The sequence below is a fragment of the Phaseolus vulgaris genome, chromosome 8, assembly GCF_051622355.1.
Source record: "Phaseolus vulgaris cultivar YP4 chromosome 8, ASM5162235v1, whole genome shotgun sequence".
NCBI classification, from domain to species: domain Eukaryota; kingdom Viridiplantae; phylum Streptophyta; class Magnoliopsida; order Fabales; family Fabaceae; genus Phaseolus; species Phaseolus vulgaris.
In genome coordinates, this window is record NC_143505.1 from 10359400 (window position 1) to 10376706 (window position 17307).

Consider the following 17307-nt stretch of genomic DNA (forward strand, 5'->3'; position numbering starts at 1 on the left):
CCGCACTCCAATAAAAAAATTATTCAATTTTTTTTGTAAGGCTTCTCTTTCTCTCCACCTTCATATTTTTTTAAATTCCAACAATATCCTTATGAGTATAATGGAGAGTGTGACACGTTCATTTTCATTTTCAAATGATGGTTAAAATAAGTTTTGTAGTATTTTCATTAATAACTTATTGTACATGTCTTTTGACTCCGTGTTTTTGTTCGTTTATTGTACAATCCAGAAGCTACAAAATCCAGAAAAAAAAAAAATCAATAAGGTGTAAAAATGGAGTAAAAAAAGGAATATATCTTCTGACTCTAGAAGAAACTTTTGGTTCCCATGGTTCAAAATAAATTAGGTTGCAATAATAGTTCATTGCATGAAACTATTGCAAGTGCAACAATAATTATTTTCTTGAGAGAATTTCTGCAATGTTGTAAAAAAAAATTTAATTACAAAAGACTCGAACCCTGAAATAAGTGTGAATTTATCATATGTAAACTAAAATATATCAAATGATGTAACTTCTTTGTCATACGCTTGCAAGTTGAAGAAGAATGAAAATTGAATAAGAATGAAAATTGAATAAGAATGAAAATGTTGGCGTTAGAAAAAAGGTTCTAAAGTACGGGTGCAACTAATATTATTTAAAAAGTATGTTATGCCTTGAGTGATTTAAAATTTATAAAGATGTTAAAACCAAATTTTCAAGGTGTTGAGAAATTCTGCCTTCATTTGATGGGCTAGTGAGTATAGTAAAATTCCATGTTGGCATATCTTTGAATCCAAAATCTGTCTGGTGGAGTACAGTACAAAATAAATGTGTATTTATAATGAATTATTATTAATGCATTTTACGTTGGTTTTTATGACCCTGATACCTTCACACTGCGCACACAGTAAGAATATACTCATAACAAACAAATAAATTATTATAAAGGGTTGTTGAATGGTACACTAATAATACACTAGCAAACAAATAAATTATTACAAAGGGTTGTTGAATAGTATTATTTACTAGTGCAGTCTTAACAAAACTTTTTCCTGTGCTCTCTATGAGTAGTTTTATGCACAAAATACATAAAATGTTCTCTATTGAAGGTTTATTTGCCTCCATCTTAGCATTTTGATTTTGAAAAAACCTAATCGAAGATTCTAGTAGTCTTGCCATCAATCTCTTCTACGCCTACGCTACGCATATTCCTACTATGTTTTTTTCCTTCGTCTTCTCATCGTGGTGACGGTGATGGTTGCTCTTGTCGCGAGAAAGGTTATTGATATCAGGGAAGACTTTTCTTCTACTGCTCTTTGTTGGTGTTGCAGTGATGAGTATCTCCTTGTCGTCGAAGGTGGCTGTATAAAGTCCAACCATGGCCACAAGTCAAAAGCTTCTGCGCAGGTGGCGACAGTAGTAGGTACGTCTAAAGCTGAAAGAAAAAGGTAGGTTTCTCTTTGCGACTTCAACTTCTCCACCTTTCTTCGCAACTTCCAAGGATTCCATTTCATTTCTCTCTCGCAGATCGGCGCCTTCGAATCCTCACACAACACCAGAATCAATCACACTGTAAGTACGCACAAGTATTTTGGGAATTTGTTTCTTATGCATCTATCTTCACCCTAAACATTTTTCTTCTGCAAATTTTCTTTTCAACTCATTCAGAGACAGTTTTTGTTTGACCATTTCTCTCTGTGTAGGCGTATTCAAAAAACTTTTACGATTATTTTTTTTACATAATATTATAACGCTTTTAAATCTGTAAATTATAATATGATTATAATTGTTTATAACGTGTATCGCACGAACATGTTCCACTAATTTGACCAAAGTTATGTTAGAGGTCTTCCACCATCGTGCCTTGTTCTATTACTCGTACTCTAATGATTATACATGTTTGCCAATTTCTTTTGTTGCTTATTGCCTTATTCTATTATACAAAACTTATCATATAGGTTTCTCAATTTATTAAGGGCAAGCAAATTATAACGTGCTTGCGCCAATTTAAAAAATAATAATAACAGTGGTACAACACAGTTCCAACGTCTATATTCAATTAACCATAAATTGTTTTCTTTCCCCAGAATCTGGGATCCCTGCTACAGGATCACGTTACATTATGATTTAAGGGTCATAAAATAAATAACATTATTTTGTTGAAAGTATAATTTCCTTCATGTTAGTTCTAAACTTGTCTTAGAAAATTATTTGTGACATTTATTATTATGTTGTAAATGCTTATAAACTTAACTATTTATTATTATTATTAGGTTTAATAGCTTTTTCGCTTTCACTATTTAGATAAAAAAAATTAATTTCATTGTAATTTAAATGTTTTTAATTTCTTCTATCAAATTTAAGTTTGACAGATTTTGCTATAATATGTAACAATTTTTATTTGTTTCATGTGTTAATTTTTGCAATTTTGACTGATAACATATTATTTATCAATTTCATAAAAATATTATATTAATTTGATTTAAAAAAAATGAAATTAAATTGATAATATTAAAAGTAGTGAAACCAAATTAAAAAAGTATTAATAGAAAATACTATTAAACCTTATCATTTTTATTATTATTATTTAAGTTACTTTTCATTTTAAATTTTATACTAATTTGATATATAGTTATAGGAAATTTTCTTTACTTTCAATCAAGTTGTGTCTGACCACTATCAACTTTCTCCAAGGGCTAATTTACTTATAAATGAGGTAGCGCAGAGAAAAAAGAAGGATAAATGTTGCTGAATTTGTCTCTTCCAAAGCATACACAACGAAAAGCAAAAGCACACACTATGCAGTTGATGGTGAAGGTGTTTGCTCTTCTACAAATATTATTCGTAGCGCTTTTCCCTGCTGTTCATGCCTTGCGCAGAGATGAATTCCCTCCAGAATTTGTGTTTGGTGCATCAACCTCAGCTTACCAGGTTCATCTTTCACTCTCTCTCATTATTCCTTTTCATCTATCGCCATTCACTACTACACACTTCATTGTCCTACCTACACTTTTCTTTCTGCTTCTGATTATGTCTTAAACCATGTATACATATATATGAAAGGTTGAAGGTGCAGCGAATGAAGATGGCAGGAAGCCAAGCATATGGGACACCTTCGCTCATGCTACAAATGGTTAGTATCTTCTATTCACATTTCCTGACATCAATTTTTCTTTCCAGTGTTTAATGCTATTCTTTTGTTCAAATAATTGATTATCAAAATATATTTTCAGTGAATGAGAATGTAGGTGATGGAGATGTTGCGTGTGATCATTATCACAAATATAAGGTCTGTCACTCTCAAGAGAACCAAAAGAAATTTTGGTATATATGCAGGCATGCACACAGGATGCATCTTATATGTATATATACCACTGGCTTTAAATTCACCTGAAAAACTTTGTTCTCTGTTCTGAGCTAATATCATACATTGATTTTTCTACAGGAAGATGTTCAGCTCATGGCCGACATGGGCTTAGAAGCCTACAGATTTTCCATATCATGGTCAAGGCTTATTCCAGGTTATCACTCAAAATATTGTTAGGAACATTCTTAAATCACTTTCTAAAATAATAAAAGTTTTATATACGTGTGTATCAAACATACGGAATTGATTTTGTTTAGGCGCAATAGACTTTTGACTCCAATTGATCAAACTGTTATTTCCATGCTGTTGTTTTCATGTATTACCAGATGGAAGAGGACGAGTGAATCCCAAGGGTCTACAGTATTATAACAACCTCATCAATGAACTGATAAGCCATGGTTGTGAAGACTAGAATAAATTTTGATTAACGCCTTAGAAAGGTTCTTCCAAGTTATATATATTTATTTTCGTTGAATTCCTCATCTTGTAGGAATCCAGCCACATGTTACGCTGCTCCATTTTGACTTACCGCAAACATTGGAGGATGAATATGAAGGATGGCTTAGTCGAAGAGTTGTGTATGGTTCCCAAACTTCAAATCTCTAATTGTCCTAGATAGAGATCATCACAAATACATCAGTTATAAAATTGAGCTATGGTTTTTGTTGTGATTAACATATTTATATGTGTATGCTTATAGGGAAGACTTCACAGCATACGCGGATGTGTGCTTTAGAGAATTTGGTGACAGAGTTAAGCATTGGACTACAGTGAATGAGGCCAATGCATATGCAATTTTTGGCTATGATGTAGGAATCTCACCACCTCAGCGGTGTTCTCCCTCTTCTTTATTTAACTGCTCCAAAGGAAATTCCTCAACTGAACCATATTTGGCAGCCCATCATATACTGTTGGCACATGCTTCAGCTGCTAGGCTGTATAGGAAGAAATACCAGGTAAAAATTGTCTAACAAATGTACCACTCTACTATATGGCATTTTGAACCATAATCAGGAAGGATATCATTAAAGATGATGATGATGATCATCATGTCATTTTGAAATGGTTAATCATCATTTTATTTATTCAGTCAACAATCTCTTTTGGATGCAGGCCATGCAGCATGGCATTATTGGGTTAAATATAATTTCTTTTGGTTATCTTCCAAAAACTAACTCTACGGATGATATAAGGGCTGCTCAGAGGGCCCGAGACTTCAATATTGGGTGGTAAGTAACAATATAGTCACGATACTTCTTTCTAATACCTGTTGACATCAACAAATTTGCATGTTGGGATTGCAAAGAACCAAGTCTAGATCTTCAAAATAAACAAATAAACTACTAAATGAGGAAACAAGATTTCTATATGCTCAAATGTTTTCCTTTGTGTAACAGTCCCTAAAACTTATATCATGATGGCACACACACCACTTTGCCTTGCATGTAAGTTAAGCTATAAAGAATGTGTTGACAATGATTAAACTCTTGGGTCATTTCTAAATGTCGTGAATAATTTTACATTTCATACAAGGTGGCAGTAAAGGATTTTTATAAAAATCCGACATTTTTCCCAATCAAAAAAGTGGCATAGCTTTTAATTTATACATTAATTTCTACAGTGGACTTTTTGTCTATGATCTTATTGCAGGTTTATGGATCCTATTGCATTCGGAGATTACCCTGATACAATGAGAAAGAATGCTGGCTCAAGGCTTCCTTCCTTCACCAAGAAGGAATCAAATTTGATCAGGAACTCAATTGACTTCTTAGGAGTAAACTTTTACTTCTCATTTTATGTTAAAAACAATCCTGGCAACCTGGAAAAGGAGGATAGAGATTTCATAGCAGATATAGCAATGGAAACTGAAAGTATGATATAAGCCTTTTCCCTGACCAAATTTAATTGCATAACAAATTCTATATCGAGGTTCAACCAGTTACTCATGTATAAATATTTATTTATTCTGTGGCTTCTCATCCTTAACAAATTCTCATGCAAGGAAGTTTACTTCATTACTTGCTATTTGATTTTCAGCAACTGTGGTTCTAAAGGGTTCGTCTGTCAATAGTTGTGATTTTTCTTTTTCCTTTGGATAATTGAATTTATAAGTTAAATATTTATATTTTGGGACAGAAAATTTGATTAACAATCAATATGTCTTGTCCTTCCTGACTTTGCTAATACTTTTTGTAGACCTTCGGTCACTCACCCTGATGGAATTTCTTCTGTATGCAATCTTGTGTCTCTACAAACACAAATATTAACATATAAATCTCATCATGAATCCATAGCATAGTTCATGTCATCAAACAAATCCTGTTTAAATTTTAATATTTTAAATTGCCATTGCTTGAGAATTGTTTAGCAAACCTTCCAATGTTTGTGGAACTGAAATAGCTAATTGTTATTTGTCTGATTGTAGGAGTTCGTGGAGAGGACACAGCTCCAGATGAGGTAACATAGAATGAACACGGGGCTTCCTTTATGTATTTCTATTTTTTTTAAGAATATGAAAAATTTTCCACTAACCCAGCTGGTTGTTATAGGTACCAATTACTCCTGATATTTTCCTAGGGGTGCTACACTCAATAAAGAAAGCTTATGGAAATATACCAATATACATACATGAAAATGGTACGTTGATTTTTCTATTCATGACATAGTATTGTATTGAAGGTTGTAAGTTGTGGCTACGATCACATCTTATGATGGCCTGTGTGAAAAGTTGTGTACAAAGAAAAAATATACTTTGACAACCATGAGTTGGAAACAATTTTTGATGTGATGGATTTAGAAATAAATATATATAATAAATGATAAATTTGAAATTAAATGATATGAAAAATATTAAAATAATAGTATTTTGAATTATAATGTGGTTTTATAAAAAATGTGGATTGTCTACATTACCCGTGGACAAACATGTCCATTATCTTTCTCTTGAAATCATCATTCAAAACTTCCATGTTTCTTTTTTATTGTCATTGTCATATTCAGCATCCTACTATATAGTTGTATGGTAAGTCTTTTTATTTTTTCAGGCCAACAAACACCTCATAATTCATCATTAAAGGACTGGTCGAGGGTGAAGTTCTTGCAAGGATACATTGGAAGTTTGGTTCATGCTCTAAGGTACTTTTACTTTGATTTTCATTTTGAAGCCAAGTTAAACGGGTGCATGGTTGTTTCGTGAAAGCTGATTTTTGTTTATTATTGTTTCATTCTTGACACATCTAAAGGAGTGGATTAAATATAAAAGGTTACTTTGTATGGTCCTTCATGGATGCATTCGAGTTAGTGGGTGGATTTGAGATAAGTTATGGCCTATATTACATTGATATGAATGATCCAAACTTAAGGAGGCAACCTAAGCTCTCTGCTGAATGGTACTCAAATTTTCTTAAAGGGAAGCCTATGGACTCAAAGATCAAAGAAATTGAGAAGAATGTCTTGTCACACGATACTCAACTGCATAATGCCACATAAAATAACCATGCAAGATCTTTCTCTTTTGGAGTTCATACTTTGCAATTTGTGCTACTTGAATGAATAAAACATGGTTTATGGGTTTATGATGTTAAATTATATTTTGATCAATGTAAGTTATTGTCCAACTATAAAAAGTAGAGGTTGTCGAGTATTTTGAAAGTACTTCTGAATTAAGGCTTGAATTTAACATATTTGCCACCAATTTAAGATGGAATAAATAATATAAAGTTGGCACATTTCATAAGTCCCGAATTCCGCCCATTTTTCACGTGGATTTGATTCTCAAATTTCTTCTACTAGTGATGTAAATTTTCACTATAAAATAAAGTTGGTGATCTTAAAAACTCTATTTTAACCATGTAAGTTAGATAGGAGCGCAGCGAAAGCAGAGAACAGTGATAGAAAACAGAGAAATTGATTTGATTGAAGACAGATGCAGCGCAGAGACATATAGCCGAGGCTGCATGAGCCAAAACAGGCGTCACACGAAATAGAGAAACACGTAGCACACGTGTCAAGCACCTACAACAACACAAAACAAAACGAAACGTCTATCTAACACAAAAGGCTATCGTATACTAAAAGAGGAAACAACCGTCAGACGAAACAGAGAAACCTATCGTCTAGGGGCACAACGCTATCGTCCGGTATCACTAATGTTAACAAATACATCTACTTAATGTAAAATTTAATTTTAATTTAATTTTTTAGGATGGTGATAGGTTCACACTAAAAAAACATTCTCTAAATATCTTAATAATTAATATTCTAATTTATTTTTTAATTTAAAATATTATTATATTATTATAATAAGTTGTCAATTAGATGTTATTTATTTATTTTTGTCAAAATATTTTTTTTAATGCGTTTTCCACTTGTCTAACACTATTAAGTTTATTGCATAAATTAGATCTAAGATGTGAGTTAAAGTGTAACAACCAAAATGTTTTTATATTGAGTGATGGACGATAATTGTTTTAAGTTAATATATGAAATTCTTTTAATTGAAAAAAATATTAACAATAAAGTATTTAGAGTAGTCAAATCCATTTATAAAAAAATATACATGTTCAAAAGAGCTTCCACATCATGCAAAAGCTAACCCACCTTCAATTTTGTATTAAAAAAATACACTCTCCAAAAAGAACTTAACTTTCAAAATACATTCATGCCTTTTTTTTTCTTTTGTTCAACAAAAATATTTACTAGGTATATCCAGTCTTTGCTTGCTCTTGCATTTGGATGACATAATTGATGCATTTTCATGATTGTTTAAATTTTTAAAGAAAATTATTTTGCAGTTACAAATCATCCAGATCTTCGAGGTAAGATGGATAATCATGATATGTCTTTGTTGTGTATTGCTTCAAAATCAATTGTAATTGTAATACCGGACGGTCGAAAGGCTGACCAGACGATAAAGCCGACTAGACGACAAGATGCAAACATAAACACGTAATTAGGTAAAAACAAGCCAACTTAGGTGATAAGCACGGTTAAGGCACAATTGGGCCTTCGTTTGGACCCTAAAGCAGGCTCATAGCAGCCATAGCCCATCTAGAGCAGTATAAATAGTAGAAGAGACACAACACCCAAGGTAACCATTCACTCCCAACTTTTCTGGTACTTAGCTCTCGGTCTGACTTGATCGTCGGAGTGTCTTCGCAGGTACTCCCCCCATCGTGTCCAAACCAAAGGAGATCCAGCTGAAAGAAGACTAACCGAAAGACTGAAAAGATGAGAAGATAATCACAAGAGAAAGTTTTCTACAGGGTTTAGATCTTGTAGGAACATTTCGGATGGCCGAAAGGCCGACCAGATGACAAAGCCGACTAGACGACAAGATGCAAAGCTAAACACGTAATTAGGTATAAACAAGCCAACTTAGGTGATAAGCACGGTTAAGGCACAATTGGGCCTTCGTTTGGACCCTAAAGCAGGCCCATAGCAGCCATAGTCCATCTAGAGCAGTATAAATAGCAGAAGAGACACAACACCCAAGGTAACCATTCACTCCCCACTCTTCTGGTACTTAGCTCTCGGTCTGACTTGATCGTCGGAGTGTCTTCGCAGGTACTCCCCCCATCATGTCCAAACCAAAGGAGATCCAGCTGAAAGAAGACTAACCGAAAGGCCGAAAAGACGAGAAGATAATCACAAGAGAAAGTGTTCTACATGGTTTAGATCTTGTAGGAACATTTTGGCGCCCACCGTGGGACCGAGAAGGAAACCCCACGAAATACCCACATGGTAACTACGAGGAACATGACGGGCAACGATAGGAATGCGCAAGAGGAAACCAGTTACTCAGACCCTATGGCATTGATCTTGAAGATACAAAAGGAGATGGAGTTGCTAAAAAAGAAAAAGCGAAGAAGAGATTAGAGGAGTAAAGCGAAGGAGTGAGGAGGAGATGGAAACTTTGAGAAAGGAGAATGCCCGGATGAAACAAAAGCTCGCTGAGAAGCCGGATATCCTGGAGGTCGTGGATGATATCCCCCCGGGGGACAACGCGAATACGAATATACATGAGGTCAGGAGTTCATATCAAGAAAATATCAGACTGGCCTCAACTAACGCGTTAGGCATGACTCCCCGAAGAAGCCCCTTTACCGAAACCATCCTTGAAGTTCCTTTGCCGGGAACTTGGAACAATCCCACGTTGGATAAATATGATGGAACCACAGACCCAAACGAACATGTGAACGTGCACCTAACCCAGGTTGGCTTGCACACAACAGAAGACGCGCTATGATGCCGAATATTTCCCACCTCTCTTAAGGGGGAAGCCTTAAGCTGGTTCACCCGACTACTGGCTCAGTCCATAGATTGTTTTGACACACTTGCAACTATGTTCGGAGCTCAGTTCACTACCAGCCGACCACACCACCTCACTTCGATCGCCTTGGTGAATATCCGACAAGAGAAGTCAGAGTCGTTGAGAGCCTTTATGGACATATTTAGCAAGATGGCTTTGGACATACGGATCCTAAGTCCCGAAGTGGCGACGCACCACATGGTAACTGCACTAAAGCCGAGACCATTTTCAGATAGTTTATGCATGCAGCCGGCCACGACATTGGATGAGTTGCGCCAAAAAGCCACCAAATACATGCAGCTGAAGGAATTGAAAGAATTTCGAAACAAGGCTCAGGCACCTGATGAACCCGAGAGGAGGGGTGACAGGAGCAGACAAACACAATTCGGGAAGCCTAGAGATTTTCCCAAGGATCGCGTTTCACCCGTTACACCCCCTCACGGTCGAAAGGTCGAGAGTCATGAAAGAAGCCCTTAATGCCGAGAGGGAGACCTGGTGTGGAGGATGAAAGGAGAAGCTCGCAAAGTCCCAGCAGAAGGAAAGTTCAATGCAAGTTGGGAAGGACCCTTCAAGGTCAGAGAAAATCTTCAAAACGGCGCATACCGCCTAGAACAGTTGAAGCCAGTCATTTGAAAATGTATTTTAGCTAATATGTATTAAGGGTGTACTCTTTCCTACCTTCAATCCTTTTTCCCAAGGATTTTTTATTGAAGAAGGTTTTAACGAGGCACCACATTTCATGAAATCAGACTTACCAGCTACGTATCAATTCCTCCGAAGGAAAACCTCTCGGCCAAGGAAGAATTCACCCAAGTGAATCCCTGTCGAGAGTACAAAAGAAAAACCTCTTGGCCAAGAGAGTTCGCAAGAAAACCTCTCGACCAAGGAAGAATTCACCCAAGTGAATCCCTGCCGAGATTACGAAAGAAAAACCTCTCGGCCAAGAGTTCAAAAGAAAACCTCTCGACCAAGGAAGAATTCACCCAAGTGAATCCTTGCCGAGAGTAAGAAAGAAATGCCTATCGGCCAAGAGAGTTCGCAAGAAACCTCTCGACCAAGGAAGAATTCACCCAAGTGAATCCCTGCCGAGAGTACGAAAGGAAAACCTCTCGGCCAAGAGAGTTGAAAGAAAACCTCTCGGTCAAGGAAGAATTCACCCAAGTGAATCCCTGCCGAGAGTACGAAAGAAAAACCTCTCGGCCAAGAGAGTTGAAAGAAAACCTCTTGGCCAAGGAAGAATTCACCTAAGTGAATCCCCGCCGAGAGTAGGAAAGAAAACCTCTCGGCCTCTAGGCCAAGAGAGTTCGAAAGAAAACCTCTCGGCCAAGGTAGAATTCACCCAAGTGAATCCCTCCCGAGAGTACGAAAGAAAACCCTCTCAGCCAAAAGAGTAGGAAAGAAAACCTCTCGGCCAAGGAAGAATTCACCCAAGTGAATCCCTGCCGAGAGTACGAAAGAAAAATCTCTCGACCAAGAGAATTGAAAGAAAACCTCTCGGACAAGGAAGAATTCACACAAGTGAATCCCTGTCGAGAGTACGAAAGAAAAACCTCTGGGCCAAGAGAGTTTGAAAGATAATCTCTCGGCCAAGGAAGAATTCACCTAAGTGAATCCCGCCGAGAGTAGGAAAGAAAGCCTCCCAGCCTCTCGGTCAAGAGAGTTGAAAGAAAACCTCTCGACCAAGGAAGAATTTACCCAAGTGAATCCCTGCCAAGAGTACGAAAGAAAAGCCTCTTAGCCTCTCGGCCAAGAGAGTTCGCAAGAAACCTCTTGGCCAAGGAAGAATTCACCCCAAGTGAATCCCTGCCGAAAGTAGGAAAGAAAAACCTCTCGGCCAAGGAAGAATTCACCCAAGTGAATCCCTGCCGAGAGTATGAAAGAAAAGGCTCTCGGCCAAGAGAGTTCGCAAGAAACCTCTTGACCAAGGAAGAATTCACCCCAAGTGAATCCCTGCATAGAGTACGAAAGAAAATGATATGAGTTGGATTGACACTTTAACAAGACACACAACATTAAGGAGACTTAAGGTCATCTCAATGGAGGATAATGCCATCCAAGAGAGAAGCCAAACTCATTTTACAATGAGTACCATGTCCTTATCACAAACACTTGGCAGAATTGAAAGGAAAACAAGAACAAAACAGAATGCTGAAAACAGAATTGGACTCAAAGAAGCTTAAGGAATCATCAATGGAGACATAGCCGTGCAAATGATGTTCCAGACTCAAATAAGAGTGTTATCTCCTTGTGAAAATCCATGGAACAAGATTACAAATCAAAATTGAACCAAGAATACAAAGCACCGAACAGAAACTTAAGAAATAGCATATGAACACAAAATTAAACGGTGAAAAGATGAAGAACACTTAAGAACTCTAGGCTACCGATTGAAAACAGAAATGGAGATGAAAGGAATGAGACTTAGGTGATTGAAGATCGGCTGGAATGGGAATTGGAGTTGCTCACGCCACTTGGTGATGGAGTCCCAAGATGAGTGAAGGAAGCCGCCACTTGAAGCTCTCCAAAAGCTCACAAGATGAGACTAAGCAAGGAGATCCAAATCTCACACAAATCTCTCTCCAAATGAGTAGAGTTTCTTTATATCAATTATCCAATTCTGAATTTACAAGAGCCTAACCTCTCTATTTATAATAGAAGAGGGCTGAAATGAAACTCAAAGTTCCCTCCAAATTCAAATGCAAATTGGTGCCACCTAGTCATGAAGTAAGTGTGACCCGCTTCCTATTTTCAGCACCTCCTAAAATGTGTCTGCACCCCCTCCAACTATTCACACTTTTTATTTAATATTCACACCTCCTACAACTATACAAAATTAATTCAAATGATGCTCTTTCATTTAATGCGTGGCCTTGGGCTTCTTTGGGCTTTTTCCTTCTTGGGCTTGAGCTTTGGGCTTGGGCCTCATCTTTTAAAAAGACTAATAAGAAGAACTTTAAATGATTTGGCCCTTGTCCATTCTTCCTATTAACAACATCTTTTTGATTCTCATCAGAAAAACCTCTCGGCCAAGAGAGTTGAAAGAAAACCTCTCGGTCAAGGAAGAATTCACCCAAGTGAATCCCTGCCGAGAGTATGAAAGAAAAGCCTCTCGGCCTCTCGGCCAAGAGAGTTCACAGGAAACCTCTCGGCCAAGGAAGAATCCACCCCAAGTGAATCTCTGCCGAGAGTACGAAAGAAAAACCTCTCGGCCAAGAGAGTTGAAAGAAAACCTCTCGGCCAAGGAAGAATTCACCTAAGTGAATCCCCGCCGAGAGTACGAAAGAAAAACCTCTCGGCCAAGAGAGTTCGCAGAAAACCTCTCGGCCAAGGAAGAATTCACCCAAGTGAATCCCTGCCGAGAGTACGAAAGAAAAGTCTCTCGGCCTCTCGGCCAAGAGAGTTCGAAAGAAAACCTCTCGGCCAAAGATTACATCTATCGTACGTCTTTCACCACACTCGACATCCAACAACAGAGCAATCACGAACACACTCGGCCTGCGAACACTCACGACAATTCGACTCTACATTACGTTTATACCAACTCACTCGAGCCTGGGGGGCATATGTACTACTGGATGGCCGAAAGGCCGACCAGACGACAAAGCCGACTAGACGACAAGATGCAAAACTAAACACGTAATTAGGTATAAACAAGCCAACTTAGGTGATAAGCACGGTTAAGGCACAATTGGGTCTTCGTTTGGACCCTAAAGCAGGCGCATAGCAGCCATAGCCCATCTAGAGCAGTATAAATAGCAGAAGAGACACAACACCCAAGGTAACCATTCACTCTCCACTCTTCTGGTACTTAGCTCTCGGTCTGACTTGATCGTCGGAGTGTCTTCGCAGGTACTGCCCCCATCGTGTCCAAACCAAAGGAGATCCAGCTGAAAGAAGACTAACCGAAAGGCCGAAAAGATGAGAAGATCATCACAAGAGGAAGTGTTCTGCAGGGTTTAGATCTTGTAGGAACAATAATCATTCCAAGTGGTTCTCTGAGTGAATTAGTTTGATTGTTGTGTGTTATAGATATTGAGATCTAACTTTGTCTTTTCATCATGCTAGTTTTTATGTTATGCACTTCAGATTTTATCAGTCAATATTATGTGCGATATTGGTTTGATTCCTACGTGTTCTAGCTACTGAGGACTACATTGCATTTTGCAGCAAATTAAGTTTTCTGTTATGCGCTTGATATTATCTCAATACATTGTAACTATTATTTTTCTACATCATCACCCTCACCCCCACGATAGGTGGTTGGTTCCCTACTACATTTATATAACAAAAGTAAGACATAAGTTGTAAACAATTCTCTTTCAAAACCAGACTTTGGAATCTAACCAATTTGTCTTCTTGTGTCACTGTTATTGGCTGTAATGGGTGTTCAAAAATAAATATAGTGTTGATGACACTTTTCAAAGGTATAGAGCTAGACTGCCAAGGATTTTCATCAGCAAGTTGGGATTGGTTATAATGAAACTTTAATTCCAATGATTAAGCCTACCACTGTTCCTATCATTCTTTCATGTGCTTTTTCATCAAACTAAAAAATAAACCAAATTGACATTAACAATGTGTTTCTTCCAGAGGACCTAGAAGAAACTAGGTACATGCAACAATCACTTGTTTTCATTTCTTCCAATCCTAATCAGGTACACAAGCTTAACAAAGTTATTTATGGCCTCAAAAAAGTCTTTCGTTCATGGTTCCATAAGCTCAGTCAAGCTCTTATGTCTTTCAATTTTTCTCCAACCAAGAGCGATCATTTCTTGTTTACACATTTTATTAATGCTTCTACTATCTTTTTCTTAATATACGTTGATGATATTATAATAGCTGAGAATTCCTCCTTTGATATCCATACTCTTATTTCTTTGTTAAACTAACTTTTCATTTTGAAATACCTTGGTTCTTTATACTAGTTTTTTGGCATTGAGGTATAAGTTTCCATCTTTCCAAAACAAAGTACATTGAAGAACTTCTTTATAGAGCACATTTGTTAAATGTAAATTCTTAACCCACTCCTATTGATGTGATTCCACTAGCACAATTAGAATGATTCTTGACATTCTTAGGAATCATCTTGAGTTGGTTAAGAGCTAGGCACTTTCTCATAGAAATGGATCAAGGTTCTATGAACAAGAACTCACCAAAACTAGTGCCAAAACACAAACTCATATAGAAGATCCAATTATTGTCAAAATAACCGAACAAAAAGGCACAAAAGTTAAGCAAACTGAATTTGAATGCTGGAAATTAAATTGAACCGAACAAAAAGCTGGAAAATGAAGAAGAAAGATGAAGAACAACAAAGCATGATGAAAGAACCGAAGCAACACAAAATTAAGCTGAAATTGCCGAACCAAAAACAACAAGGAACAAGCTAAGACATGGAATTAACAAAGAAGAAAGGAAGGAGAAGAGAATTGCTCATGAAGATGGATGAATGATGAATGATCTCGCCACTAGAAGTGTGGTTGCTCCTAGATGAGAGTGCTGCCGCCACTTGAGGACACCATGGATCCTTCAAGATAAGACTAGAGAAGAAGGCTCAAAAGCTCTCCAATGCTCACTCCAATTTTGAGTATAGTTTCTTTAGATAAATTCAAATCTGAATTTTACAAAGAGAGCACCTCTATTTATAGCCTAAGGTGCTGAAATGTAAGCAACACAAATTTAAAAATTCCCTCCTAAGAATCATCTAGAATCGGCGCCAAAACCCAAGCATGAGGAAGGTGTGACTCCTTCCTTCACTTTGGCACCTCCTATTCTACTTCTACACCTATCTACTAACACCCCCCCCCTAAAGCTCCTAACTAAAGACTAAAAGATGCTATAACAATAGAGGTTTCTAATGTTTCCCTCTAAGCACCTTCAACTAAAGAAATTACAAAAAGAGAAAATAAATGTCCCCTAGCTCCTAAAGCTTTGAACATGCTTCTTGTAAGCCTTTGAGGTGGGCTTTGACCTCCATGGGCGTCCTCCATTTGTGCCTCTACCTCTTCTTAATCTTGTTGATTGGCCTCCATGTTCTCTTGAGCTTGATCTCCATCACCTATGGTCACCTTTCTACATCTCATTTAAGGTGGATCAACAACCTTTGAAGGTCTCACTCTTTAGAGATCTATCGTTGGTGCCTTACACATTTACTATGTCAACAAAGTTTCTCAGTACATGCATAACCTTTAAGAGCATCATTAGAAAACAATCAAGTGAATCTTATCTTATAAGGACGGTTACTCATGGTCTACTTATTAAACAGTTGAGCTCTTCATCCAGCATTGGTTTCAGTAAGGCTGATTGGGATTCAAACTTGGATGATTGCAAGTCTACCACAAGTTTTTACATTTACCTTGGTTGTAACATTGTTTGGATTTCGTCTCTCCTACAAGAGTTATGCATTGTTTCAGTTGTTTCAACCATTTACTCTGACAATCTTGATTCAGTTCATCTGGTTGTTAATCCTGTCATGCAATCCAAGTTCCAACACTTTGAATTAGATCTCTTTTTGTGCATAATTGGATGCAACAACGCCTAGCTCATCTTGTTCATATTCCTAGAAGATTTCAGCTAATTGACATATTAACCAAACCTCTATCTTCATCTATGTTTCTTAAATTTATGGTGATTCCTAATTTCAACATAAGTTCATAAGGAAATGCTAGGTAATTGATATATCTATTTTTTTTATCAGTTACATATTTTATTGTTTTGGGTGCCTTTATATTCTTCCTTTATACACTCACATATGCATACTTGAATACAATACAATTTTATCTCTTTCTTTTCTCTATTTTTTACAAGAACACGTTTTATGCATTTAAAATAACTCTAAGATGAAATAAAATATCAAACAAAAGGTTTAAAAAAGTTTATTAAAGCATCTGTTATGGTCATGTATGCAATTAATTTACTAAGTGAGATATATTACTGTACTAGAAAATCACTAAATAGAAATAAATTTTGGAGACAAAAAAATTATACTATATTGATTAAATTAGAAACTATTTTAAAGACTAAAAAATTACTGCTATCTAAGTTTATATTATTGATAAATAGTTTATAAATTTGTATCTGATTAGCTAATCAAGGTTTTAGTTATCAGTTACTTAGATTCTGAAGTTGATAACCATAACATTGATAATATCTAGCTAAAACTTTGATAGTTAATTAGATATCAATTTGAAAACTATTTATCAATAATAAAAACTAAATTAGATACAAATATTTTTGTTAGTCTCTAAAATAATATATAATTTAATCAATATAATATTTTTTTGTCTTTAAAATTAATTTTATATTTCATAATTTTCTTTTAGTGTAAGTGATTTGTCATACATGTCATAGTTTTTTTATTCTTATATGAACATTCTTGAATGTTTAAAAAAAATATCAGACTAATTTATCTTAATTATATTAAAAAATATGTATATTACCAAGAAAAATTATAGTAGTTCATAAAAACTTTAAAATGGCTTAATTTTTTACTTTTTTTTACATCCAACTAGGACCAATTTAATTGCAGGTGCTATAAAGAAACAAGACATTTTAATCACACTACAATCAATGTAGAAATTAGTTGTATTTATAATTGATCTGGAAAGTTGATTTTCTAAGTTATAACTATAATCAATATAGAAAACTACA

At 36.1% G+C, this 17307-nt stretch overlaps 1 protein-coding gene across 7 annotated transcripts; it reads left to right on the forward strand.

The window, feature by feature from the left end:
- The first annotated feature begins 951 nt into the window (after positions 1 to 951).
- On the forward strand, positions 952 to 6973 carry LOC137825500 (beta-glucosidase 11). Of its 7 annotated transcripts, none has more exons than XM_090293900.1 (15): positions 952 to 1428; positions 1508 to 1552; positions 2675 to 2911; positions 3044 to 3113; positions 3214 to 3269; positions 3426 to 3501; positions 3674 to 3745; positions 3838 to 3925; positions 4048 to 4303; positions 4461 to 4576; positions 4998 to 5218; positions 5773 to 5804; positions 5897 to 5984; positions 6392 to 6482; positions 6590 to 6973. In XM_090293900.1, the coding sequence occupies exons 3-15, from the start codon at positions 2723 to 2725 to the stop codon at positions 6834 to 6836; spliced, it is 1602 nt and encodes a 533-aa protein (XP_090150026.1). In that variant the 5' UTR covers positions 952 to 1428; positions 1508 to 1552; positions 2675 to 2722; the 3' UTR covers positions 6837 to 6973. The 7 variants fall into 7 exon arrangements, with proteins under 7 accessions (XP_090150026.1, XP_068487275.2, XP_068487276.2 ...); XM_068631174.2 differs by having other exon boundaries at positions 2701 to 2911; XM_068631175.2 differs by having other exon boundaries at positions 2706 to 2911.
- The last annotated feature ends 10334 nt before the right edge of the window (positions 6974 to 17307 follow it).